The sequence below is a fragment of the Drosophila grimshawi genome, unplaced genomic scaffold (genome assembly GCF_018153295.1).
Source record: "Drosophila grimshawi isolate 15287-2541.00 unplaced genomic scaffold, ASM1815329v1 contig_1377, whole genome shotgun sequence".
NCBI lineage: Eukaryota > Metazoa > Arthropoda > Insecta > Diptera > Drosophilidae > Drosophila > Drosophila grimshawi.
The window spans coordinates 13,135,204-13,159,731 of NW_025062900.1; the positions used below are offsets into that span (position 1 = coordinate 13,135,204).

General features: G+C 42.9%; 5 protein-coding genes across 6 annotated transcripts; 2 read left to right on the plus strand and 3 right to left on the minus strand.

Moving 5' to 3' along the window:
• The first annotated feature begins 56 nt into the window (after positions 1-56).
• Positions 57-6,721, plus strand: LOC6561594 (general transcription factor 3C polypeptide 1). The gene is made up of 6 exons (XM_001988283.2): positions 57-214; positions 370-916; positions 980-1,736; positions 2,048-4,102; positions 4,170-5,548; positions 5,617-6,721. The coding sequence occupies exons 1-6, from the start codon at positions 127-129 to the stop codon at positions 6,635-6,637; spliced, it is 5,847 nt and encodes a 1,948-aa protein (XP_001988319.1). The 5' UTR covers positions 57-126; the 3' UTR covers positions 6,638-6,721.
• Positions 6,722-7,075: 354 nt separating this feature from the next.
• LOC6562069 (60S ribosomal protein L24) lies at positions 7,076-8,422 on the minus strand. 2 transcript variants are annotated; one of them, XM_032736278.2, is made up of 3 exons: positions 8,169-8,422; positions 7,747-7,822; positions 7,076-7,673 (listed from the first exon to the last, which is right to left on the minus strand). In XM_032736278.2, exons 1-3 carry the CDS (start codon positions 8,405-8,407, stop codon positions 7,287-7,289), a joined length of 702 nt encoding a protein of 233 aa, XP_032592169.1. In that variant the 5' UTR covers positions 8,408-8,422; the 3' UTR covers positions 7,076-7,286. The 2 variants fall into 2 exon arrangements, with proteins under 2 accessions (XP_032592169.1, XP_001988318.1); XM_001988282.3 differs by lacking the exon at positions 8,169-8,422 and adding an exon at positions 7,975-8,044.
• Positions 8,423-8,740: 318 nt separating this feature from the next.
• Positions 8,741-16,587, plus strand: LOC6562068. Its single transcript, XM_001988281.3, has 7 exons — positions 8,741-8,986; positions 9,139-9,632; positions 13,908-14,039; positions 14,161-14,591; positions 14,655-14,727; positions 14,804-16,078; positions 16,144-16,587. Exons 2-7 carry the CDS (start codon positions 9,153-9,155, stop codon positions 16,297-16,299), a joined length of 2,547 nt encoding a protein of 848 aa, XP_001988317.1. The 5' UTR covers positions 8,741-8,986; positions 9,139-9,152; the 3' UTR covers positions 16,300-16,587.
• Positions 16,588-16,943: 356 nt separating this feature from the next.
• On the minus strand, positions 16,944-17,381 carry LOC6561510 (vitelline membrane protein Vm34Ca). Its single transcript, XM_001988280.3, has one exon. The coding sequence runs from the start codon at positions 17,340-17,342 to the stop codon at positions 17,022-17,024; it is 321 nt and encodes a 106-aa protein (XP_001988316.1). The 5' UTR covers positions 17,343-17,381; the 3' UTR covers positions 16,944-17,021.
• A 476-nt stretch (positions 17,382-17,857) lies between these two features.
• LOC6561509 lies at positions 17,858-18,934 on the minus strand. The gene is made up of 2 exons (XM_001988279.3): positions 18,632-18,934; positions 17,858-18,566 (listed from the first exon to the last, which is right to left on the minus strand). The coding sequence occupies exons 1-2, from the start codon at positions 18,847-18,849 to the stop codon at positions 17,996-17,998; spliced, it is 789 nt and encodes a 262-aa protein (XP_001988315.2). The 5' UTR covers positions 18,850-18,934; the 3' UTR covers positions 17,858-17,995.
• Positions 18,935-24,528: the final 5,594 nt, after the last annotated feature.

Here is a 24,528-nt window from a genome sequence, read left to right on the forward strand (position 1 = left end):
CAAAATGCCACGACGCCTTACAGCACTGTTCGGCACAGCTGTTCAGGAGACGCAGAGCGATAAATGAAATTGTTAAGCGAAGTAAACAAAAAATAATAATAAACTCGTTGACGGACAAGCAACGAAATGTGTTCTGCTTACTCAGGTGGCTCCTGGATTAGCGCCGTACTGGATGAAATTGCGCTGGAAGGCCTGGAAGGCACCACGCTGCCAAGTTAGTAAATGTAGCGAAGTGTAGACAATATTCGTACTGTGGCTGTGTGCATAGTGTGTGCAAGCAGTATACGCACATTGAGAAAATATCGTATTAAAAATTTAAAAAAAAAGTTTATATAAATATAACTAAATTGAATTGAATTATTATCTTAGATCTTTGGTCCTTGCTGGCCGACCGATTACAATGCGGCCAACCGCTGTCGGAGACGTTGCAGCAACAGGTATGGACTCTGCTGCTGCGCTCCACGGACAAGGTGAAGTTCTATGAGCTGCCCGAGGCACGTCCTCTGATGCCACCCTATAATCGCATCAACGACGAGGATCCAGAACTGGGCATTCCTGTGGTGCCCGAGACCTGCCCCTTTCTTCGTTTGCCTTATGCGCCCGTCAAGGATGGTCCCATTATGGGCAACTGTTCCGACTACAAGAAACGCAAGCCCATCCACGTGAAAATGCTACGCGAAATGAGTGTTGCAGAGGCCATCGAACGGTGGAATCAAACACTAGTCGTAGTTGCCAGCCAGGATGAACGTCTAAAAGCGCTGAAGCCACCGAATTTGCTGAAGCCCCGGGAGCTGTCTGTGCAGCAGTACATTTTCTGGGAATGCATTGGACGCTCCCGCTACAATGGCGAAACAACGAGGGGTCCCTGGTCAATGACCAATTACTTTAAGGATTCCTGCTTTCTATTCTACACCAAGTAAGTAAATGTAGCTGAAATATAAGAATGATTTAAATATAAATAAAACTCAATCGTTTCCAGAAATAAATTCATGAAGATGAACATAGTGTTCAGTCAGCCGTATACGGAGCGTCACAATGGACGCACCCTGTTGTCGTTGCTGGTGATGTTGCCGCGCTTCCATCGCATCTACAAGAGTCACGTGCAACGCGTCATCGAGCGGGTGTATGTCGAGGTGAAGGCAAGCCCGGAACAGTATGTGCCCACCAATGATGTACAGCAGCGGGTGAAGGGACTCACCTCGTCGAGACTGAAGAAGCTGATCCTCTCGCACAACTTTCGCAAGTTCTTTGAGACGTCACTGGTGCATCCGTCACCGCCTGCTGGCAGCGGCACGTCCAAGGATCAGCAGAAGGGTCGCCGAATATCAGTGATTCGTCTGCGCAATTCCGACACAAAGTTCGATGAGCTCACCCAAGTGAACGCCAATGATGACAAAGACGACAAACAACCGTCGGATGACTTTCTGAACCATCGTCACGCCCACATCAGCATGCCCATCGAACTGGAAAGCCTGCGAGCCATCAAGCGGTTCGGCGAGCGCGGCATGAGCACCGTAGAACTGTCCCAATATACCTGCATCAATGTCCAGCTGGCACGCGGTGTCATCAAGCATCTGCTGGCCAGAAAGAAGATCTATAAATATACGGATACGGTGGGCAAAACGCGTATCATTCGCCACGTGGCAATTGGATTACCAACAGCGGCGACAGATGGCGATCCGAAATCCGAGCAGGGCGAGAAGATCGAACAGAAACTACAGTGCAAGGAGGAACTGGTAAGTTGAAGATTTCAATTAGAATCTGCTATTTGTGATAATCTATAATCTAATTGAGCTTGACTTTAAATTAAGCTTGAATCGAAATTGAAACAATGCAATTGAATTGATAATTGAAATTGAAAATTGAATTGATTTTTTGAGTTGTTCGATAAACTCGAAAATTATCTCACTGCGAAATTAAAAGAATTCTGTTTGTTTTCAATCCAGAAAATTTAATTGATTTATTTAAACTGTTATTTAAACTCAAAACCTGCAATTTATTTGTATTTTTGTCACGGTATTACTCACTTTGTGGTTTTTCTTTTTAGAATTTTCCGCCAAACATCGATATTGTGGTCAATGATCTGCCGAACATAAAGTCCAATGTGCGCCACATGACGTTCCCCAAGAAAATGGGCAGCAATCCGGAGAATGAGACGCGTCGTCAGCTGGAGCGCAAAAAGATAATTGTCCAGCAAATCGATAAGACGTGCATCGTTCACACAACGGATGTGGTGCGGGCCATTGCCCAGTTGGAGCTGAACATTGGTTGGCGTGGCAAGATCTGTCGCAAATCGATGTTCCGCCTGCTACAGCGGATGCAGCAGGTCCACGTTGTCAATGCGTACGAGGTGACGCTCGAGTATGAGCATCTGGTGCGCATCTACCGACTGGTCACCCATCCCAAGATCGACATCGAGCACGAGCAGCTGCAGCGCGAGGTGTTGCGCCTGAAGAGCAACTTCCGACTGCTCAGCGAGGAGCGACTCTTGCGTCCTTCCCAGCTGCGCGAGACCGAGCGCCGTGAGGTGCTCGCACGCAAGAAGCTGCGGGCGGATCGATTGCTGCACTCGTCGGCCCTGAAGACGAAGCCGACGGCGCCCAAACTGCTGCTTGCGTGCACGTTGCACGAGTTTCTCTTCTATTTGCTGCGCGAACAGACGGCGCAGCAGCAGCCGCTGGAGATGAATGTGGAGCTGCTGCAGCATTGGCAGCGCAGCGAGCCATCGCTGTTGACGCGCCAGTTCCTCGACGAGTGGCAGGCGAGCGAGTCCCAGGTGCTGCCCTACACCCAGGAGATAAGCTGGCGCACATTTATACCACCGCTGCCGCAGTATGCGGATAAACCAGCCGGTTGGCTCTATTTCATTGATGCACTGGAGCGCATGCCGTTGTCGCTGATGATGCGTCTGTTTCGCGTGGAGCGCGATGTAGCCGATCAGCTGCGTCCGCAGCTGCAGCATCCGGTGAGGCAGCACTATCTGTTGGGGCAGCTGCAGCTGCAGAATCTTATACCACGCCTCAATCTGCAGCAGCGCTATCTGAACACACTGCGTCTGCTCAACAACATGGGTCTGTTACAGGTTAGCGAGCGCCAGCTGGGGCGCGATGCTCTGCAGCGTTGGATTTACCTGAATAGACGAAGCTGCCTGCTGGACACCACCACCAGCAGTGGCCACAACTTCAAGTGCATCAGTCCGGAGCGCAGCTACGAGCGGCTGCACTTTGAGTTTGAGTCACGCGAACAGGTCGACGACTATTGGGCCAAGCTGCAGAATATCTGCATCTATACGAAGCTGGGCTTCCTCAAGCATCGCGAGCGCAAGGTTGGCAGCCGCAAGGATCAGCGTCTGCCGCTGTTAACCTTTGTGCGCACCGTGGACTTTGACGAAGCATTGGCGCTGGATGATGGTAGCGTGCCCGGTGATCAACAGGGCGCGGCTGGTCTCAGCTCATCGCTGTATGCACATCAGTTCAGGCATTGGTCGTGGGTGAAACGCTCCTCGGTGGCTGCCACCCGGACGACGGCCAGCAATGCCCGCCAGTCGACCGCACAGTTTCCCGTACGCAAGCGTCTCAGTCTGATGCGACTGAAGACTGTGCCAAGATTCAGCAAGACACGCAATCCCAACTCCTCGGGGGATACGCGCAAGCGCAAAGGCGGACCCCGAGATGACATCGATCGGGATGCGTTGCGCAATATGCGCACACTGCGCGTCACCTGGTGCGCTGCCGAGGATCGCCTGCTGAAGATGGGTCGCGCTGTCTACTTGTTCATCGATGCCCCACTGCCGGCACTCTCGCTGTACAATGTGGGCACCATCTGCCGGGATGTCATCCGTCAGTATCTGGGCATCAACAATAAGACAACGCAGGCTTGCGTGCGCCGGCTGCAGTTCCTCATCCGCATGAAGCGTGATCAGCCAGATGTGCGCAATTGGATCTATATGATGCAGGCACAGCCGGAGTTCAATGACATCTACAATGAGCGCTTCCTGCCGCAACTGAAGCGGGAATATCCCGTGCGCAGCGATCAAATCGAGGCGCTCCTCATTCATTTTCTGCTCATCCTGAACAAGTTGCATCGCATGATCATCAATGAGGTAAGGATTGAGAAATATGGGAGTGATAGACATGGATATATATTATGTATATTTTCTTTTACTGCAGGAGAATGTGTATCGTCAGTTTTTGCTGCCCGACAATCTGGAGGATTATCGTCGTCGGTTTAGGGAGTTCACGCCACTGAATGTCGAACAGGATACGCTGCTCTATGCGAATCCCAGCAGCGAGACAGACCTGCAGATAACCGTGGTGTTTGGCGTGCTGCACAGCATACTGTGCTGCAACAAGGACAAGACGCTCTTCAATCTGCAGGCCTTCGAGATCTACAAGCACTTCTCCGAGGATGTGCTCAATGCCGCCTTCAACAAGGCACGCGCCGATTCGCTGCTGGTGGCGGTGCGACGTCGCAATATACATCATGTGAACCGTCAGGTGTCGGGACCTGGACATCTGCTTAGCTCCAAGTACAAGTATCGTTTGGTTTTCCAAAAGTATAGTTACTTACTCTTCGATGCGTATTTTGCTCTGGGCCAGCGTTTCAAGGATCCGAAAGTGGGCGCCAGTCTCCAGTTGGCTTCACCCAACTTTGCCCAGCTGCTGCTGCTCGCCGAACGGGTGGCGAAGCGTCGCCTGAGTCTAACGCTGCAGCTGCCAGCGAATATCTTGACGGTGGACACGACATCGATGTCACGTCAGAGCGGCTCTTCGTCGGATCGCATACTGGATCATTATAGCAGCATCTTTGATAATGCACCCCAAACGGAGTATGCCAAGCGGCTGGAGAGCGTCTGCAGTGGTCGCCAGGCGGCTCGAGTGCGTTTCCATCCCGCCAATCTAACATATCGGGTGCCCTGCAGTGCTTATAATCTGCTGAACAAGCTGCCCCTTCGTTGCATGCATCTCTTTTGCGCCCTGGATGCTCTGGGGCAGTCGGTCAACATCAGTTGCGCCCGTTTGGAGCACGGCGAATGCCCGTTCGGCTGCATCATGCGTAGTGGCAACTATGTGAACGCTGTGGAACGCATTGTCTACGAGCATCGGGCCACGTTGCGTCAACTGGTCGCGGATGCACTGCCTCAGTCGCCGCTGCAGCTGCAGCTGGACAGCTCCACGTCCAGCAGCACCACACTTATCGTCTCGACAGCCAATCTGCTGTCGCTCATCCACAAACTGGAGACGTACTGGCGCCAGCAGCAGCAGCCACACGAGCAGAAGGATCTCGGTAAGGCTTTGGCGGACAGCACTCTGCACAAGACCACAGATTGGCGCACGTTGTGCAATCGTCTGCTGGACTTTGAGGCGGGCAAAGAAGATACGGAACGCACCCAGGACTATGAACCGTCGCTGAACAAGGAGGAGCGTGCCCGGGCGCAGGATGTGTTTGTGGTGCATCTGCCCACCATAAGCATGCAGCAGACGGAGCACCAACCGCTGCAGGCTAAGCAAGAAGAGCTGCACAAAGCTGTGCTCGATATGGTGGCCAAGTAAGACAATCTATGCCCGCTCCCGCTTCCAATCCCACATTCAGCTTTTATCTCTTCTCTTTTCTCAGAGCCACCTATTGGAGGTATACGGATAATACGTTTGAGTCGCTGCTGCCGACGCTGGAGCAGGAGCGCAACTATGATGCGAGCGCCATTCAACATGTGAAGGACATACTGGAGTATATACATGAACGCCCCTTGGGCGCTGAGAGCGTGGAGCTGCGACGCACTTTTCCGTTTGGCAACTTTCTGCTGGAGGCGCTCCATGAATTGGAGGCGCATGATCTGATCAAGCGTGTGGGCGTGGCCAGCCATATGTATGTGCATAGGGAGCACATGCGCCACTGGGTGGTCCACACGTTCCACATCAAGCGGCTGGAGCGTGAGCGTGTCCAATCTTTGGTTGCTGCCTCGCCGTCAACGCTGCCAGCGGTCGTCGGACAAAAACGCAAGCTGGCTGAGCTGCAGGAGCAGGAGCAGGTGCAGGTGGAGCAAGAGCAGGAGCAGGCGGAGGAGCAGCCGAGCACCAGCAAGGAGGCAAAGCTATCGCAGCAGGAGAGCAACAGCAATGATGATGAGGAGCTGATGCCCCAACCCAGCGCCCGTCACTCGAAACGCATCAAGCGCATCAGTGCAGCAGCCAAGCAGGAGGCGGCAGCTGTTGTCCCGCCTGCAATAGAGTCAGACACCGCACGGGATGTGATTGTCATGCGGCCACAGCCCTGGATACGGGTGAATGCCTCACTCAATCGACGCGTCCTCGATCGCTGGATGGGCGCCGTGCTGAGCGAGTGCATCACTCGCCACGGCTGCACTGTTTACAGTTTATTCCTGCGTTTTCCACATCTGCTACCCGTCGACACGATGCTTCTGCTGGAACTACTCTGTCAGCTGGATTGCATACACCTCATGGAGTTGCAACCGCCGAAATTGCACTTGGAGTGCTTCGGCGATGAGGAGGAGTTCAGGGAGCAGCAGGTCACAGTGCTCTACGATCCCAATTTCACCTATGTTAAAGTCCATGCGGATGCAATCGAAAATTTCACCAACTTTGTGGGCGTTAAGAAATACAACTCGGAATTTATTTAAGCTGCGCTAATTATAAATGCTAGCCACGCCAGAGTTGAATAGAAATATATACGCTATACAGGAGGTTGCCTCCTTTGTACTTGATTCTGCTATGTTTGTCATTTTCAAGAAACTTTTGCTTAGCTCATCTATTAAAACTTTTAAAGTGGGAATTTCTTAAGAAATCCCTATAAAATATATATAGATTGCTCAATTAACATATACAGTCGAGTAACATAGTAAACTTCAATATAATTAATATTTGTATACTGAAGTTTCGCTACAACTGGTTAAAAGATATAACAAGATTCTACGAGGGCCGTGCGATTTCACCATCGACTGTAATTTCCAACGGGTTAAGGCTGTGACAGAGGCTGCTCTCTGTGACCAGGATTCCAGTTAGCCATTTGTCTATTTTCATTATTTGTTGTTGTACTTCACTTTCATGATATTGTTTACTGAGGATATAATCTAGCGTTTATTCTGCGCACCCGTTAAAAACAAAACAGCGGCGATATTTTTTTTAGCACTACGAATTTGCATTCGTAGCTTTCTTTTTTTTTTTTAAAGAAGTTTTTCACTATAATTTAAATCATTGTTGTTGGTTGTTGTTGTAGAAACCGCAAAACAAAACTTTCGCACAACGCGCTTGGTGATTGTTGTTTATGGTTTACCGCTTGCCACCGACGCGAGGAGCGGCCTTTTGCGTAACCTTGGTGGCCTTCTGCTTGGGCGCGGACTTCTTGGCGGGTGCTGGGGCGGCGGCCTTCTTGGCTGCCTTGGTTGCGCGCTTCTGTTCCTTGGCTACTTTGATGGCCTGATCGCGTTGCGCCTTGCGCACCTCCGGCTTCATGTTGCGCTTGGCCATGATTTCGGCGAGGGAGGCACCAACAATGGCGCGCTGGAATTTCTGTGTGCGGCGCGTACGCTTCTTGGACGCTTCCTCCTCGATGCCCTTGCGATGCTTGCGACGGTACAGCACCGTCCAGGTCACCTTGCGGGGATTGCGCTTCATCAGGTAGGAGCGCTCGCACTTCTTGTCCAGGAAGGTGAAGGTCTACAATACAATTAAAATAAGTATTCAATTAGCTGACAGTTCATATTCCAATCTTTGTTTACATTCACATTACCTTGCCATCGATTTTGACCATGGTCTTGCCATGGCCGGGGTAAATTTTATACCCACTGAATGCACACAAACCGATTCTGCAATGAAAACGTATTGTTTTTTAGAGTTGGCATACAAAATAACATAGCATACAAACAATGAACACCGTCAATTGCATCATAATATATGATATAATTGCGTTCGCACAGTGATGTTTGACATTTTTCTAAATTTATTTATTTTTACGTACTTCATCTTGCTGGTCAAAAGTGAAAAGAAACGGAAATAGACGCACTGTTTGACAGCCGCTGTCACAAACAAACAGCTGGTTTTCAGTGTTGTTAAACTGCGACTAAAGTTGTGAATTTGCAGTGTTGTTCACAAATTCAAATTTCGTTTAATACTTTTCGGTTTTCATAAATTTTATTTTTGAATATCAGTTACATTTTAGATTGTTCGTTATGGTCCGTAATCTTGTGCGCTTCTTCGTCACGCTCCAAATGGTCCGACGATGAATGTTTTTCCCTGTGCTGACGATTTATTTTTTCGATTTTATAGAAAATTAAGGACGATACTAGCAGAGAACTTATGTTGACTGGCGCATCCTTAATTGTGTTGTATATATGATGGTACCAGGGTATTTTTGCTTCATGCGGTTCTACGATCCTCTTGATTTCAGTCATTTCTTACGAGCTGACATATTTGTGAGGGTTATTAAATATAGCAAGATGTATTTTTGTTGTATATACCCGTAAGTCTTTTTTTGATATTTAAATATAACAATTTATGCTTACATGGAGTGTAAATATAACATATATGGCAAGTTATTATAGCCTGCTTTTATAAAAAAATACATTAAAAATATATACATTAGCTAGCAGGGCTGCATTGCAGTATGACCAGCTGGCTAGTTTTGTAACGTTTTCCAGCACTGTTGTAATTGGGGCGCTCAGTTTGCAGCCCTCGTTTCGCCGCGTAGCATCACAAATAAGCGCGCAGAATGTTAAAGAATTTCGAAATTTATGTTTTAGTGCTTGATTAATAATATTATTCAATTGTGTGTAGTAGTTTAAGACGAGTATGGTTCGCGCAGTTGTCGTAACTGACTCGGAACTAGTGCGAATCGGCGCGTTGTATGTGAGGAATATGTAAATTAGTTTACCGTTGTAGCACTGCAGCCAGTGCTGACATTTTTGGCTTGCCAAACAGCGCGAAAAGGCAATATTAGTGAGATATAAAATATGCTATTGTTCGAGAACAAAGTAAGCATTAGGCATGTCCAATGCGCATATATTTATAATTTACCAGTTTTCACAAGAATTATCAATTCAACAAGTGTCTTAATTTTGGAAGCATTGGAAATGTAATTAGAGCTAGAATAAGAATTAACTGTTCTTGTTGACTATTCTGGCAGGTCAAACAACAAACATGGATCTGCAGGAATTTTTATCGCTGGAACGCAAGCAGCTGGAAAAAGACCGCCAGCGGCTTAACGCAGCACTGGAAAATAAAAGCAATGCTCAAGGAACTTGTCCTGCTGCCTTATTAATGCAAATGGAGGATTTTGTGCCCGGGCAATGTCAGCGCACGGCGGCCAACACAAGCAGCGAGTGCAATGAACCCGCAATAGCCTCGTCCCCAACCTTAGCAACCGCAAGCCCAAACTCTGAGCTGCCTCTGCCACTGGAGCTGAGTGTGGAGCTGGCTGCAGAGCAAGAGGAGCGTGGGGCAGATGAGATTGCGAGCACATCGCTGCTAAAATCGGCCAAGGAATTTGTGAATCAGCGCGAATTGCTCATTGGAAGTGCGCGACAATATAAATCGCCAAATGCGTCGTATCGCAATTTGGAAAGCGAACGTCGGCCGCAAAGCGAGAATCGTTTGCCAATTGAGAAGCACAAAAAGGCGGTAAGTAAATAGTAAGCTGCTGACAGGGTGGCTGGGATTGGGGTGTGGCACCCACATGCTTGCAATTTAGATGTTCACGCTCGATTGGCGCAACGCCCAAAAAATCATTCCCGATATTTGCCATAACTGTGCCAATTTCTTTACGGCTCGTTAGGCCACTCAATGCGTACCGTGTTTCTCGACCAGCTGTTAAAAAAATAAGAAAAACAACTAAAAACTTAACTTTAGTTATTCACAGCTTTTCTTAGTGTTCGAATTGCTGCTTTCTCCTTCGGTAAGGGAATACTAAATTTAACAAAAAATTAATTTTAATTGTATATTTAAACTTTTTTTTTTAAATAAAACCAATAATTAAAAAAGATACACACTCAAAAAGTTAGTTCAAAGTTTTTTCTTAAGTAAAATCAAATTTAAAAATAATATGAATTCTCATAGTTAAAAGTTCAAAGTTTCAAGAATGCTCTGTTGACCCTTTCGCTTTTCACATTTCACTTATCCGTTTTTAATTGACGCTGTTTGCGCTTGTGGCGCGCACTTTGTCAATAATTGTCCATTCTTACGTGTGAGTGCAAACCAATATATATATATATATATAATTTGAAAATGAGCCAACGGATCGAGGGTGTACTGCTTTTCACACAAGGCAATAATATTAATTATTTAATAATTCTTTTGTCAAGTTTGAAAGTTGCCATCGATGGGGCACATGAATCACTTATGCCCTTCACGCGGTTGTTACCATTTTTATATTTTGGTTTTATTGTTGTTGCTGTTGCTGTTGTTGTTCTTGCTGTTGTTGCTGCTGTTGCCGTTGTTCTTCGTGCTCCAGTTAGCATTTTGGCTCTGCATTTGCGTCCATTTCATTTAATGAATTTCGCTTTTGCTGCTCAGTTGTAATTTGAAGCCCGTTTGTTGCGTTCGCTGCTTTTGTTTTGGCCTGAACTTGAAATTTTTACCACAGAATACGAAATACCAATTACGCATTACAATACATATATAGGTGAGCGGATAGGCATGACCCGACAATTTGTCTTTAATTAAAATAGAAAAAAAACCCGGAACAAACAAAAAAAACAACAAAATAATAGTGAAATTTAATTGATTTAATTAAAGCAAAGTGAAGCTAAAATTAAAACTTCTGACGTTGGCCAAACCTCGTACATTTTTACTGTGTGCAAAATATGCAAAATGCCGGAGAGTGAAAAATGCAAGCAAACAAATCGACCAAAATTAACACATGACGCTAAAAATTGCTGTGCTTTTACCAGTTGGCTAACACCTAGAATTGAATACTCTTCATGTTCACATATATTAAATGTAAACTTTTTCTCAGTGACAAACTAATTGGATACCTCAACTCTAGTTGCGACTAAAAGAATATTTTTAAAAGGAATAAAAAAATATATATATGCTTATATATTTGTAAATTTGAAAATGTCATGTGCCGTTAGGTATTTTTTGCTTATAGCATATCTAATTTTGAAAATGATGCCATCAACCAATATCGATACAATTCTTTCATTTTGTAATTGGGTTATTAAAATCTACTTCATCATTTGTAGAGTGATGCAATCAGCCAATGCCGACACACAGTTCTTTCGTGGGTTATTAAAATCTACATCATAATAACCACCTTTTTTTTTTGGTTTCCTTTTAGACTTTGAAATAACAGACTTGCTAGTATAGATTGTGGTTAAGAGTTGAGAATGAAAGCATGCCTTAGATCTGGCAAAGAGTATCAAATATGTCCTCGCCCTTTCTTTTGGTCAAATATGATTTTTTTCCGGCGATATGGTTTTTTTTTTAACCCCAACAATTTTGCATTTTTTAGCAAGTATTTTTTGTTTTTTATGGCCAGTGCATGAAAACCGAAAGCGTTGGTCATGCAATTTCCGTCAGCAAAGTGCATTGTGCCATTTTCATGTGGCACGAGACTTCCTCTGGCTGCCGCTTGCCGGGTGCGGGGAGTGTTTAGTGCCTGGTCATTTCCGCGGAAGCTTTTCTTACTTAATAGCTAATGAGAATTTTGTAGGTGGATGATTGACAACTTGGCCACCTTCATCGATAGTTTTCACAATCCTTTGTGGCCAGGCCACTTAAGTCATTAGAGCCAAGGAAGTAACAGAAAACAGGGACGCAACCTGTATACAAGGTCAGTTCAGGTCAGATAATATCAAAGCCTGTAATTAATTGGCCAGCATTGTTGTTTTTTACGAATTGGTATTATTAGTCTATCTTTTGATTTAGATTTTTGTCGCTCAGTCGGCAGTTAAAATTAATTTGAAAAGCGTGACACTAAAAGCTTTCGTGTTTTTGGTTTTGCATACGTGTAATTTACATATGCCACATGTGACGGCATATTCACTTGCCTGAAACTCAATTACACGGCCTTGAACTTATGGCGTTGCAATGCGTTAGCATAAATTTACTTAACACCCACATAGAGTGTCTTTTTCTTGTTGAAGTTTTTGACCCGTTGCTCTGCTTTTGCACGCATTTTTCATTAGCTTTTCGCGCACTTTTCGCGCACTTTTCGCGCTCAGTAAAACCAGTTTACCACTTAGTTAACCTAATTCGAATGAGGCACGCAAATGGTGGCCCTAATGAATGGAAATAGTAAAACTTTGATAACGCATAATGGAATTTCTCAGGCTTCTTAAAGTGGGTAAATGTTGACTGAACTGAAAAGTCGGTTTTCAAAGTAGTTGACGCATCAATTTATGAAAAGGAATGCAAACATTCAATAATATTTAAGTAATCTAAGGCAGGCATTTAAGAGGCATGCATAAGTTATAGAAAAATTATTTAAGGATAAGTTAATGTTTCGGAGACAGTTCTGTCAACTGTTTTACTATTTGTTAATGAATTCCTTTAGCTACTCGTATTAAACTTTCAGTAGACTTATTCTTAACTTAACATTTAACTGCTTTTTGGCCCCACTGTGCGGGCACTTAGCTATTTTAGATCAACGCACCTAAATATACTATGAATACTATTGAAGCCCAACCCAAGACGAGACGCTTGGACTATTTATTTGTTTACTCCAAGCAATTCGCAGAGCGTTCAGTGTGCTTCACTTCATATACACATGCATATTATATATATACCTATTTTCGTTGATAGTTTCCTTGACCTGAATAACAATGTGCGAGAGTATGCAAATTATTTGTGGAGTGTTGACGAAATGCCAGACAAATAACATCAGCTGGCACTTACCATTTGTAGATACACACAAATATATATATATATATCAATGTATATAGTTATTTACACAACTCTTTGCGGCAAATTGGCCTTTAATTATGCTGAGAGCTAAAGTATTTAATCAACTTGCAGAAATTGTGCCTGTCAAGTGATGAAATTGTTAAAACGAACTTTAATTAAGGCGAACATCAAGACTAAATTAAGTCAAGTCGAGTGAAATGAATGCACCTAATAAATTGTAGTACTCGCTGCTCGGCACAAAACCGAGTCTGGGCCTCGAACCGCTCAGAAGCAGCTCCGAACAGCTGGGCCTTGTTGATAAACTGCCATTGGAAACGTCTTTGACTTGTGACGATGACGCAGTTGTTGTTGTTGTTGTTGCTGCTGTTGCTGTTGCTGTTACTCCGTCCTTGCTCATAACGCTATTTGTATTATGTTTACCCTGTAACAAATATTGTACAAGGAGCGTATAACATTTATGATATGTGGTAACAAGTTATGCTTCCTATCTAATGCTTTAAAGAGTTGCCTAAACCTTTACTTTGCTTCAACTCGTTCCCTTTCTGTTGGTCATTGAACTCTTCAAAATGTAGTTTACTTAACCCAATTGATTAATTATAGATAAGAAGGTCCAGGATATCTGAAGTCAATCTAATTTTTATGCTAGAAATCTTACCTGATTTCTATATAAATTTTGATGCCGACGCCGCACGCGATTTGCGACGTCGACGTCAGCGTTGCCGGCATATAAAATTATGTGGCAAAAGAGTGGCAGTATGCAGTGTGAAGCCCTCGCTGGAGCAGCTCCAGTCGCTGGCTATAGGCTGTGACCTCAAAAGGAAAGAAACGTCGCCTGGGCTATAATTTGTTGCCTCAGTTTACCCCTAGTTGCCACACGCCTCCTCGCTTAAGGGGCACGGCACAAAATGTATACGAGCTTCCTGTTGGTGGTTAGTGTCACCAAAAAAAAAAAAAAAACGAGAAGCAAAAACCGAATATAACACACAAAAATATAATAATCGAAATACTAACTCGACGTTATTATTATTTTCTTTCACTCACACTCAACAGGATGATATGGAGCAATGGGTTACGGACACATTTTATTCATATTTTCCCGGCTTTAACAATGAAAATCAGAAACGTCAAAATTATTTGCGTGAGCGCCAGCGCGAGAATCAGCAGAACTTTCTCAAGCACCAGGTAAAGTGGCATAAAACCATACACACATAAACCACCATATCGCCATCCGTTATGGTAATTAGTGTACAATTTATAACCAGCAATTAATTGAATTGATTTATTTTTGCTGTTTGCGTTGCAGATGCTGCATCCGCCTGTGGCAAAGCAGCGACGTCACCTAAAGCCATCACCAGCGGCAGCGGCAGCGCCGCAGCCGCCAGCAGCAGAGGAGCTGCAAACGGCGCGCTCGAGCCAATCGAGCACGAGCACATCCAATAGCCGAACGGATAAGACTGACCTAGAGTTAATTGTAAATAGTAATCCCAACTACGTGCCGCCCAAAATACGACCGAACACCACACGCCATCAGCTGCTGCAAGATCTGGGTCACGTCGAGCTCTCCAATATAGTCACCGGCGATGGCATCATGGAACGTAATATGCGCAGTGCCGAACTGGAAACGGCACGCAAAAAGGACTATCAGCGGGACTTGATGCAACAGATTGAGGAGAAGCGACGCTCCATAGAATTAATACGCGACAAGGAGCGCCGACAGGATGAGGCCCTGACCAGGTGAGTCTTAACTAGTCACATATCAATAAATGAGTTCAATAATTATTTAATTGCCGTAAACAGGCGGTTAGAGGCACAGCTCAAGACGATGCATCTCGAGGAGCAACTGGAGAAAGAGCGACGACGCGCCGAAAAGGTCAGTATAACTAAATTAATATTCATAAAATTCACTGTTAATAAGTGTAACATTTTCAATGAAAATGCTTTAATAGGCACGCATTCAATCGGAACAAAATCGTCTGATGCGCGAAGAGCTTCTGGCCAAGCTGGAGCAGGATGCGCAGCTGTTGAAAGCCAAGGAGCAGCACAACAATCTAGCAGCAGCGCAGAGTAGAACTAAATCCAAGGATATCAATGGCAACCCAAACAGCAACAACAACAACAATAGCAACATCAACAACAACACTACAAATACCAACAAGGTTTACAAATACTTTAGCAATTCGGCTCGGCACGAATATAGACGCGGACAGCCCTTGCCGTCTGGCGTTGAGCTGGATTTCGAGCTGCCCCAACTAGGAAAGATCGAACGAGAGTGCTTCCATTTGAGCGAGAAGATTTGTCCGCTGTGCGATGAGCCGCTAAAGAACTACGAGAGCTGCTGTCTGCGCTGCCAGCGCAAATTGGCACTGAAAATGAAGCAGCAGAGCAGCGAAGAAACGGCTGACTCTACTAGTGGTGGTGCTGCTGCTGCTGATAGCGAGATGGAGCCAGCGGATGCAGTGGATCACAATTGCCAGAATAGTTATGCACTGGTCTGTCTGAAATGCGAACGCCTCTATGCCCTGTGCAGCCAGTGTCTGGAGAAGAGAGATGTGTGTCGCGCCTGCCAGCGGGAGCGTAATGTGTGCATGAGCTGTCGTCGAAATCTGTGCTCTTCTTGCCTGGAAGAGATTGCCTGTGGCCGAGATACGGAACGCACACACATCAACGAGCAGGCGGAACGAGATCAACCGCAATCGGACGATGCTTTCCGTGTGCTTGAATTAAATTATGCTGCCGAAACGACTGCCCCTAATCAGGCTGATAACTCGCCGCCGCCTTACTCCTTCAATATACCACCCAGTTCGGTGTTCCATACGGCGTTCAAGGCCACGCCAGTGAAGCCATCGCTACTGGTGGATCAATTGCCCACCGTGTCTGGCAGCGCGAACAACAGTTTCGAGCTGGACAGTGCCGATGAGCAGGCCATGGAGCGTGTGCGTCGCCAAACGGATCAGCGGCTGTCGCGTTATCTCAAAAACTACGGCGATCTGGCTTCCAAGCAGCAGCAGCAGCTGCGCAGTAAAAGTGAATCACGGCATCGCGGCACACAGACAACTCCTCAATCCCTGAGCAGGCGCGATGTGGTGCTGAACGAGACGCCTACACCGAATTTATCCATGCCGCTGCTGCGCGAAATGCCTAAGATGACGCGCAAGGAGACGGCTGCAACGCCCGCCGAGACTCGACATCGTAAAATGGATAATCTCAAGAAGCGCTGGGAGGTATTGCATCGACTAGTTGTTATAATTGATTATTTGCTATTAAATTTTATTTTTATCTACCTCAGGTGCCCGCTGTCCAAAAGTTTATGGTGTCCACATCGTCACCCAAAATATTGACTCAAGTGGGTGCCATACGCAAACAGCTGCAGGCGGCCCGTTTCTATGATGATGTCCAGAACGAACCCGACGAGGAGAACGACGACGATGACGACGATTACTGAGCAATAGCTAACGGCAATTTTTCAGCTACTTTCGAAAAATTGTTCACGTTTAGTGTTCCATTCAGTTTTTTTTTCACTGCACCGACAATTTTTCACATGTCACTGTACTTTTGAACTCATTCCACATTGTTCCATTTTGTTTTTCTATCTAAAACTATCACCCCCTGAGATATTTCTAATATGATATGATACCATGTGCTTCTGCTGTTTCGTACAGCATCAAATTTATACATTTAAGTCATAAAGTTTGTTAACGTTTTTACAAAAATATATATATACATATAATAATTATACTGATCTATTGAAACTGGATGTGTTTAATGTATTTTGGGCATTAAAGTCGTTGCTAATAAAAGTTGACAATAAATAGCTAATTATTCTAAATATACAAATATCACTTGACATTAAGACTTGTTCCAATTTTTAAAAATCAATTTAAACTGAAATTTGAGTTGTCTGGGAAACTTTTCATACGGAATAATTATCGAATTCCAAACTGTTTTTTTTGATCAAGTTTGAAAGTAAGCAGGTTTTTTTTTATACATAAATATCAAATCAAACCGAATATAAATCCTTACTAATATAAGTCTAGGCCCTAATCCTCGACTTGAGTACTCAAAAAGTCCAAAATAAAAAACGTTTAATTCTTATTGCGGTTGTTTCTTTTTTTATTATGTATGTTTCGTTTTTGTATGTTCAGATATGTTCAGAGATGCAACTCTTTACCAATGTAGGGGGCGGGCGGCGTAGACGGGAGCGTATTGGGAATAGGCACCGGCAGATCCATAGCTTGGAGCTGGGGGACTGCATGGCACTGGGGCCAAGTTGGGCTGGCAGCTGAACAGATAGTTCTTTGGGCACGGTGGCGCGGGAATGGAGACTGGCGCTGGTGCTGGTGCAGAGTAGGAAGGTGCAGCTGGTGCAGAGTAGGAAGGTGCTGCTGGTGCAGCTCCATAGGAGGAGCCCAACATCTTATCGTCCTTATCGGCAGCAACGGAAGCAACCAGCAGGCAGGCAACGGCGACAATCACAAAGAATTTCATATTGCTTGGTTTGGTTTGGTTTGGTAGGTCAACTGAACTTGGCTTAAAGCGAACTGCGGTATTGAATGCAGCTCACGGCGGGCTTTATATAGGGCCACCAGTTGTTGCATAAAACTGCAGCGGCAAGCATTGACCAAGTTGTGTTGTTGACCAACTCAGCGTTTTTTAGTGCTTCATATTTTGCACTGCTAAATAACTTTCACATTTGCTTTGTTTTTATTAATACATATTCAATTTCGCTTTGCTAGTGATGAAGGGATTTTTATATATTTAAAAATAGTTTCATATTGTTTAGCTAGGCAAAGTTTAAAGTTTGCATTCCAAGCAAATATTATAAAGAAAAATTTTAATATAAGAAAAAATAGGACAACAAATCGATGAGAAAAGGAAATAATTAAGTTACGAACGTTGTCTTGTTTATTATTTGATGACCTCTTTTTTATAATTGAAATATGTTGTTTCTAGGTCAAGTAGAGTTTGAAATGACATAAATAATAAATATTTTTGTTTAATATTAAAGCTTTTAAATCATGCTTTTGACATTCAAATTACAATACATTGTTTGTTATATAAAATATATTTAGTGCTTACTTATTCTTATTCGCTTTTTTAATAACTGGTGTTATTATTATTGAGACCGAATTATTGTGCACTCATTTCAAACCCTTTATGAAGTAAACAAAATTCTTAAACATTGTCGAATCGCTGCCATTTTGGCTATTAGTAGGAGGCGTGGCCACTGTCAGCTCGCCCGCTAAAGCTAAAGGTCGATTTCCATCGGTTTTCGAAACCGTCTTTATGTCCAAATCGTTACCAACATCGATTTCGAATTTCTCCCCATTGCGCTTCTCCTTTGCGTTCTGATCGTTGTAGTCCTCGCTGTCCAAGATTTGCCCGTAGACCTTTAGCAGATTGTGCTCCTCGGAATTCTCTAAGAAATTAAGCAGCTCCTTAATGGTCTTATCATGCTTGTGTGCCTGCTCTGCATCGTATGGTGGCGATCTCCTTGTGGCAAACTGAGCACGATAACCAGACTTGTTGTCTGTCGGCGTTAGGCTGACACGATACCAGTGCTGATCCTTCGGATCCTGACCCAACAGAGCATACTCAAATTGTGGAGTTGGCGTCGTCGTTGTCATTATCGTTGTTCCGCCCAGCCGATTTGTGCTTGTCACTACGTTATTGTTGTAGCCACTGGAATTGGTCCCTGATGGCTTCTTGTACCTGTTTCAGTAAAGAGTTGACAGTTAAAGTCGACCACAAAAGAGATGTGTGAACCTTGATCTTACCCCAGTTGCTTATAAAGTGGCACATCCACTGGCATCGCACTGCCAAAGGCTATCAGAGTGCAGATGATAATACTTAGAGTTTGCTTCTTCTCCATATTATTGAGTTTCGCTGACTGCTGCAGCTTAATGGCTTTTGCTTTGTTTTTATAGCTTTGTTGACTTTGGTATTGGATTGCAGAAGCTGGCTTTGAATTTGAATTTGTCATGCAAGTCCACATGTAAATGTAGCTTTGACAACATTTTGATTTTGATTCTACAGTGGAGCTACTCAGATAACGCTCTGACACTTCTTCCACATATCACACAACAGACAGTCACGTTTTGAGTTTTGATTATCTTGAGTCGTATTGCATATGCACAGAAACGTGTTTTATTAGAATCATTTATATAGAAAATCAATCTACGGCGTCATAAATCGAATTCAAAATTAAAACTGTGAAACACAAAATTCATAAGAATATGTTTTAAAATTGTTTGGCTTAGTAATAATTGTTGTGTTTTTTTTTAGTTAAAGCTGTTCTTGACGGAATGTATTTTCCATAATAGTTTGTTTATTCTATGCTAGGCCCAAATTATATTCGAGTTTATTTTATGAAAATGGCCTCAATTTTGAATATCAATCTGTTGAAATTTCATTTTTATCTGTCAGATTTTGAGCACATAGTTCGCTGCTTGAAATGCATTTTATTAGGCTAACAATTGTCTGCTGCAGGAAATTCCACTTACAAATAGGCACTTCCGGTCCACTATTCTCGAGTGGACAAAACAACAAAAATGCCAGTTTTTACTATTGTTATCTCTTTCGAACGCATACTCAATTTCGGTTGAGAGCATTGCCAACAGCAATGTCGAATTATTATCAGTGAATTTGGCGACCTTTCGAATGGCTACTCGCCATTGAGTGAGTGAGTGAGTGGTTGGGTGGGTGGGTCGAGTGGCTGCTTTGGGGAGCGCCGATTTAGAGTGTTGGGCTGTTAATCAACCAAAAATACTTTCACTTTAACTGGCCTGGACACTGTGCGCGTGCTCTTTCGCTCTTACTCTCTCGCACTGTCGCCGTTGCTCTCGTTTTGGTTCTCTCAGCAGCTGGTCGGCTGCTCGGCTGCTCAGCTGCTCAGCTGTTGTGGGCGACATTGCCATTTGCCTGTTGTGTGCAAGCGTTGGCAATTTGCGCGCGTATTGCCCAACACTGTACGGGACACGAACACACGCACTTTCCACAACACACATACGCAACGTTGTCCGTGAAACAGCAGCAGGAGCAGCAGCAGCAGCAAAGCTCTGACTTTGGCTTTGGCTCGCTCGCCTCGTCTCGACTCAACTCAGTTCGTTTGGGTTTTTTGGTTCGGGTCAAGTTTTGCAAATTCAGTAGACAATCTTTCCTCATTTCGTTAACACACACAGACACGCAGCACAACAAAAACTGGCTTTAAACTCCAGCAACCGTAACTAATAGAATTATCAACCAAAAAAAAATATATATATGTTATTAATGTAAACCCCAAAAAAAAGCTTCAAAAACCGTATAATAAATTATTAAAAAATATAAATGATATGCTAGTGTTTGAAGAGCTTAACTGTGTGCACCTGTCTAACGGTCGTGTATTATAATAAATATCACTAATTAATGTAATTAAAAATAATATAACTCACACATAAAAAACAACTACAATATTTGTTGCTTAACGTGTCGTCCTTGTTAAACAATGTTTCCTGCCGTGAGCGTCAAGTGCGTATCCTTGTTGTGCTTCTTGCTCTTAATGTAGCTTCGAAACGAAAGTACGTAAAAAAATGTATCTCTTATCAGCCAAGTTATGCGTAGCGCTTTAATGGCCAAATAGCAGCACAAATATGCTGATAAAAATGCTGCCAATTGTAGTGTATGGCAATTGCATGAGTTTAGAAACTTTAAGTGCCACCTTGTCCTAAATGTGACTGTGAAATGCTTTAATTCTTAGAAGCAATGCATATAGTATTTCCATAATCAGGTATCCAGAAATCGGTTGTTTACTTTGTAATTATTGCCCTTGAGGGAAGCTATAAACAGACACAACTAATAATGGCATTATAATTGTCATGTTCCTTTTGTCTTTAAATATGGACTTTCAGCTGCGAAACATGCTATTCAGAAAAGTATTTAGCATAATCACCGTTTTTTTTTTCAGTGATTTGTGATCAGTCAAAATAAAACGTAAAGAAATTGTTTTGCGAAAGTAGTTGATTTGTAGTGTTATTTTAAATATTTTTCGTGCTTTAAAACATCTTTTATCTGCAAGATCAACAATGAAAGACTTTGTAGAAAGTATTGTTTAACAATGGGGACTACAAATATTATTTTATTTTATATTAGAAGCTTTGCTTTCAAAGGGTCCTTAAACCGTATAACAGCTTTAATTTATGTTTAATTCGTTTTGACTACGTCCATGCTATTCAAATTTTTGGGTAGTTTCTTTTCACATTTTATTCTTATTTTTTAATTAAATTAAATGTTCAGCTCATGTCGAGTCTGGAATTTACGTTGCCTGCGTGTTCAAGTGGCGTGTAAAGTAATTTACCCGCCCAACGAAACTTTCGTGGACGTTTAATTTTTAGCGCAAAATAAATAAACAATCGCAAAAGGCACGAGCAACTGCCAAAGAGTCCGACAAAATAAGCCAAGTTGGGTTTCACTTGAGTTAGTTAAGCAAAAGGCAAATGGAAAATAGAAACTTTGACTATGTCATTACTTGCGCTTGTTTGCTGCCTCAGACTTTTGGTACTTGCTGTTTGTTGTAATTGTTGGTATTGCCTAAGCCAAGTTAAGACACATATATGTACATCTAGATGGTATGTGTGAGTTCGTCCAACTCTCAGGTGTGTCTATTACGTTTCTGTATGCTTGATCGTCCTTCAACAATTTGGCAATCGTTGAACTCCTGCCAGTATTAAGATTTATTCATTTGTTATTTTTATCCTTTCGTTTTTATACTGTAAGCATTTTTTTTGTCTTTTTTAAATATATTAATGAATATATTTTCTGTACACTTAGACTTTTTTTAAATGATAACAAAAATTTCTTATATCAGTAATACAAAAAGTTAAAATAATAACTTTAAAGTTATGTATTTTCTAATCCTTATATTCCTTTTATACAATTCCCATTCACAAGTAACTTTCGAAAATTCAATATTAATTTGATAGTTAATAAAAAAAACGTTGGAATATCTCATAAAATCTAGACTATCTTAATAATTACTGTTTTCTATTTTACTCTCCTTTTTTCATTTTTACATCCTAAGTTATTTGTGTGTGTGTGTGTGTGTGTGTTTGTATTTATCGGTGTGCATGAGAGCGCATTTTCTATAAGGTTAGCAGCCCGTAGCAATAAAGAAAGTGGACCTGCTTGCTTTGAAGTCGTAAATTGTTGCCGTTGTTGTTGCTGGTGTTTCTTGTGGTGCTTGACTCGTAATGAATATAAAACTGGCTTTTAGCTGCCTGTATTTTTTGTTGTATTCTTGTTTCGTATCCATTGTACATAAATATACACACAAACACACAGACACAAACAGACACATTCACTCTGTGAATATCCTTAACACAATTTGAACTTGGCCACAACGCAAGCTTTAAATGTTGGCCAAGCTTTTTGTCCACTAAGATACTTGTTGAGGCATCGGTCGTTCTGTTTTTTTTTTTAAGCATTTGGCAACAAGCAAAGAATAGAATTACAGCAAATAAATAACTATCACTTGGCTTGCTATAAACAGTGCACAATTTTTAAGTATCCTTTTTGCATTTCACAACAAAAAAAAAAAACATTTCGACATTTCACTTAAAATTTCGTGCTCCAATTTCATTTGGCCACCTTTTGCCATTTTTTTTCTATTCATTTTACTCGAAAATTCACATTTTTGTTTTATTATTTTGCAGTTTTGCAGTCGCAAGCAACCAGTGTTTGCCATGAGATAAGCACAAAAAATAAAGCAGGGGGCAGGGCTGGTGGTGCAGGCAGCGCAGCTGCACGAGCCAAAGCTTGCGGCACTGGCGAGGCACAAGGACACGCCAGACTTCTAACTTGGCTAGGCGGCACGTACGAAAGCCAGATGATAATTTCGTTGAATACATCTACAAGACAGCCTCGCATACATATATTGCACATAATGATAGGGCGGGGGTGTGCGCAGTCAGTGTAGGGAGTCCTTAGAAGGTTGTGGAGTATTGTTGAGTGTTGAGCTGCTATGCAAAATAGATTATAGCATCGACTTTGGCAAGCCAATCTGACTTGCATTTGTCAAAAGCTACCCCTAAAGCATCTTTAAACTTTTTCTAAAGATGATTTCGGTTGTGTCCAGTCTAAAATAAACAAAAAATATAGTTAATATTTAATAATTCTCTTAGTCAAAGAATTGTTATCTTTTTTTTGATTAAAAATAAACTAATTTCTTTAAACAAACCCATTTTGTTTACAATAGGACCCTAATTTTTATTTTATTTATTTAACTTTGGTAAGCCATCTAATTTTTGTTTGTCATTTAGATATTCAGCTAAGATTCCACTTTTAACTTTCAAGCCAAATCTTTAACGATATTTCTCTAGAATATTTTTATATTAATTTTGTATTATTCATTTCAATATTAGTTGTGTAAGTTTTAGGTTTCAGACTATCATAATGTGTTCATGCAAAATATAATTTTGGCCAGTTTATTATTTAATTCTTAGAAACTATATTTTTAAGACTATGGTTTCGTTCAGATAATACTTTAGTTCTAGGAATATAATTTTATTCTGTGAACTTGTCTTAGTTCAATTAATTGGCGGAAAGTCTTTTTGCCAAGTCAATGGATTGATGGATATTTAGCTGAAGGAGTGCTTCAGTTTGCTGCCTGCCTGATAAGCCATTTTGGTGAATGTGAATGCTAAAACATGGCAATAAGTTGTCGCTTTAATGTGCCTGGTCAATGCCAAAGCCGGAGCCGGAGCCAAAGCCAAAGGCCAATGCGTATTTCTTTCAAAGTCGTCATCATGTGGGTGGTTGACTAAAGTTGTGTGGGTCGAGCCAAGCCTTCGCACACAAACTTACACATATACATTTATATATACACAAGCACAATCACAACTTAGTTGGCAAGGCCCAGCCATATGTGTGGCCTTTCCAACGCCTAACTGTCTCAGTAGTAAAAAACAGGGCGAAAAAATAGAAGAAAAAAACAAATGGAGTAAAGAGAGTGAGCGTAGAAATCTAAGTAAATTCCTTGGAATCAGTTAAAAAAGGGCGCCCCATGAGTCTTGCCAACTTTTTAAAAAGTTCAAGTTAAGTGCAGCGGCAGCAGCAGCAGCAACAGCAGCAACAATAATAACGACTATGACTATACACTTTATTGCTACGATATTTTTCTTGTTGTTATAAACAAGTCGGAAACGAAGTCAACTCTCCCGATGCCTCTCTTTCTCTCTCTCTCTCTCTCTTTCTCTCTCTCTCTGCGCGCGCATTTCAAGAAGAGAGCGCACAGGACAGACACACACGCACTCTTCCCACAGGAGCTGAGACGCAGCTGCTCGGGCATCTGGCCTTAGTATACAAAACGCCAGCAAGCAGGCAACGAGGCGAGTGCCACAGGCGGTAGCAACAGTAACAGCAGTAACAGCAGCAACAGCAGCAGCAGGTGAAGCAGCGCCAAAAAGCCCGACAAGTGTTGTGAAAAGTGAAAGTTTTGCAACCTGCCTTCACAATTCTACGTACTTATGTGTAATATTGTACGATTGACTTTCAATACGAGTCCCACTTTGTCAATGACAATTTGCGATTGTTGTTTCCCCAGCTGTCGCTAGCCGTCATCGTAATGCGTACTTTTTTGAGCCTGATTACAATTTAAATGCCGCTCGACAAACATCAACAAAATTGTGTGAAAAGCAATCAG

Coding starts and splice junctions, on each gene's coding strand:
- LOC6561594 (XM_001988283.2), top strand. CDS start 127: ATGTGTTCTGCTTACTCAGGTGGCTCCTGGATTAGCGCCGTACTGGAT. Junction 215..369: donor GGAAGGCACCACGCTGCCAA/GTTAGTAAATGT, acceptor TTATTATCTTAG/ATCTTTGGTCCTTGCTGGCC. Junction 5,549..5,616: donor GTGCTCGATATGGTGGCCAA/GTAAGACAATCT, acceptor CTCTTTTCTCAG/AGCCACCTATTGGAGGTATA.
- LOC6562069 (XM_032736278.2), bottom strand. CDS start 8,407: ATGACTGAAATCAAGAGGATCGTAGAACCGCATGAAGCAAAAATACCC. Junction 7,823..8,168: donor CATAACGAACAATCTAAAAT/GTAACTGATATT, acceptor TTTTCATTGCAG/AATCGGTTTGTGTGCATTCA. Junction 7,674..7,746: donor TGGTCAAAATCGATGGCAAG/GTAATGTGAATG, acceptor ATTGTATTGTAG/ACCTTCACCTTCCTGGACAA.
- LOC6562068 (XM_001988281.3), top strand. CDS start 9,153: ATGGATCTGCAGGAATTTTTATCGCTGGAACGCAAGCAGCTGGAAAAA. Junction 9,633..13,907: donor TTGAGAAGCACAAAAAGGCG/GTAAGTAAATAG, acceptor CACACTCAACAG/GATGATATGGAGCAATGGGT. Junction 14,040..14,160: donor AGAACTTTCTCAAGCACCAG/GTAAAGTGGCAT, acceptor TTTGCGTTGCAG/ATGCTGCATCCGCCTGTGGC.
- LOC6561510 (XM_001988280.3), bottom strand. CDS start 17,342: ATGAAATTCTTTGTGATTGTCGCCGTTGCCTGCCTGCTGGTTGCTTCC.
- LOC6561509 (XM_001988279.3), bottom strand. CDS start 18,849: ATGTGGACTTGCATGACAAATTCAAATTCAAAGCCAGCTTCTGCAATC. Junction 18,567..18,631: donor CCACTTTATAAGCAACTGGG/GTAAGATCAAGG, acceptor TTACTGAAACAG/GTACAAGAAGCCATCAGGGA.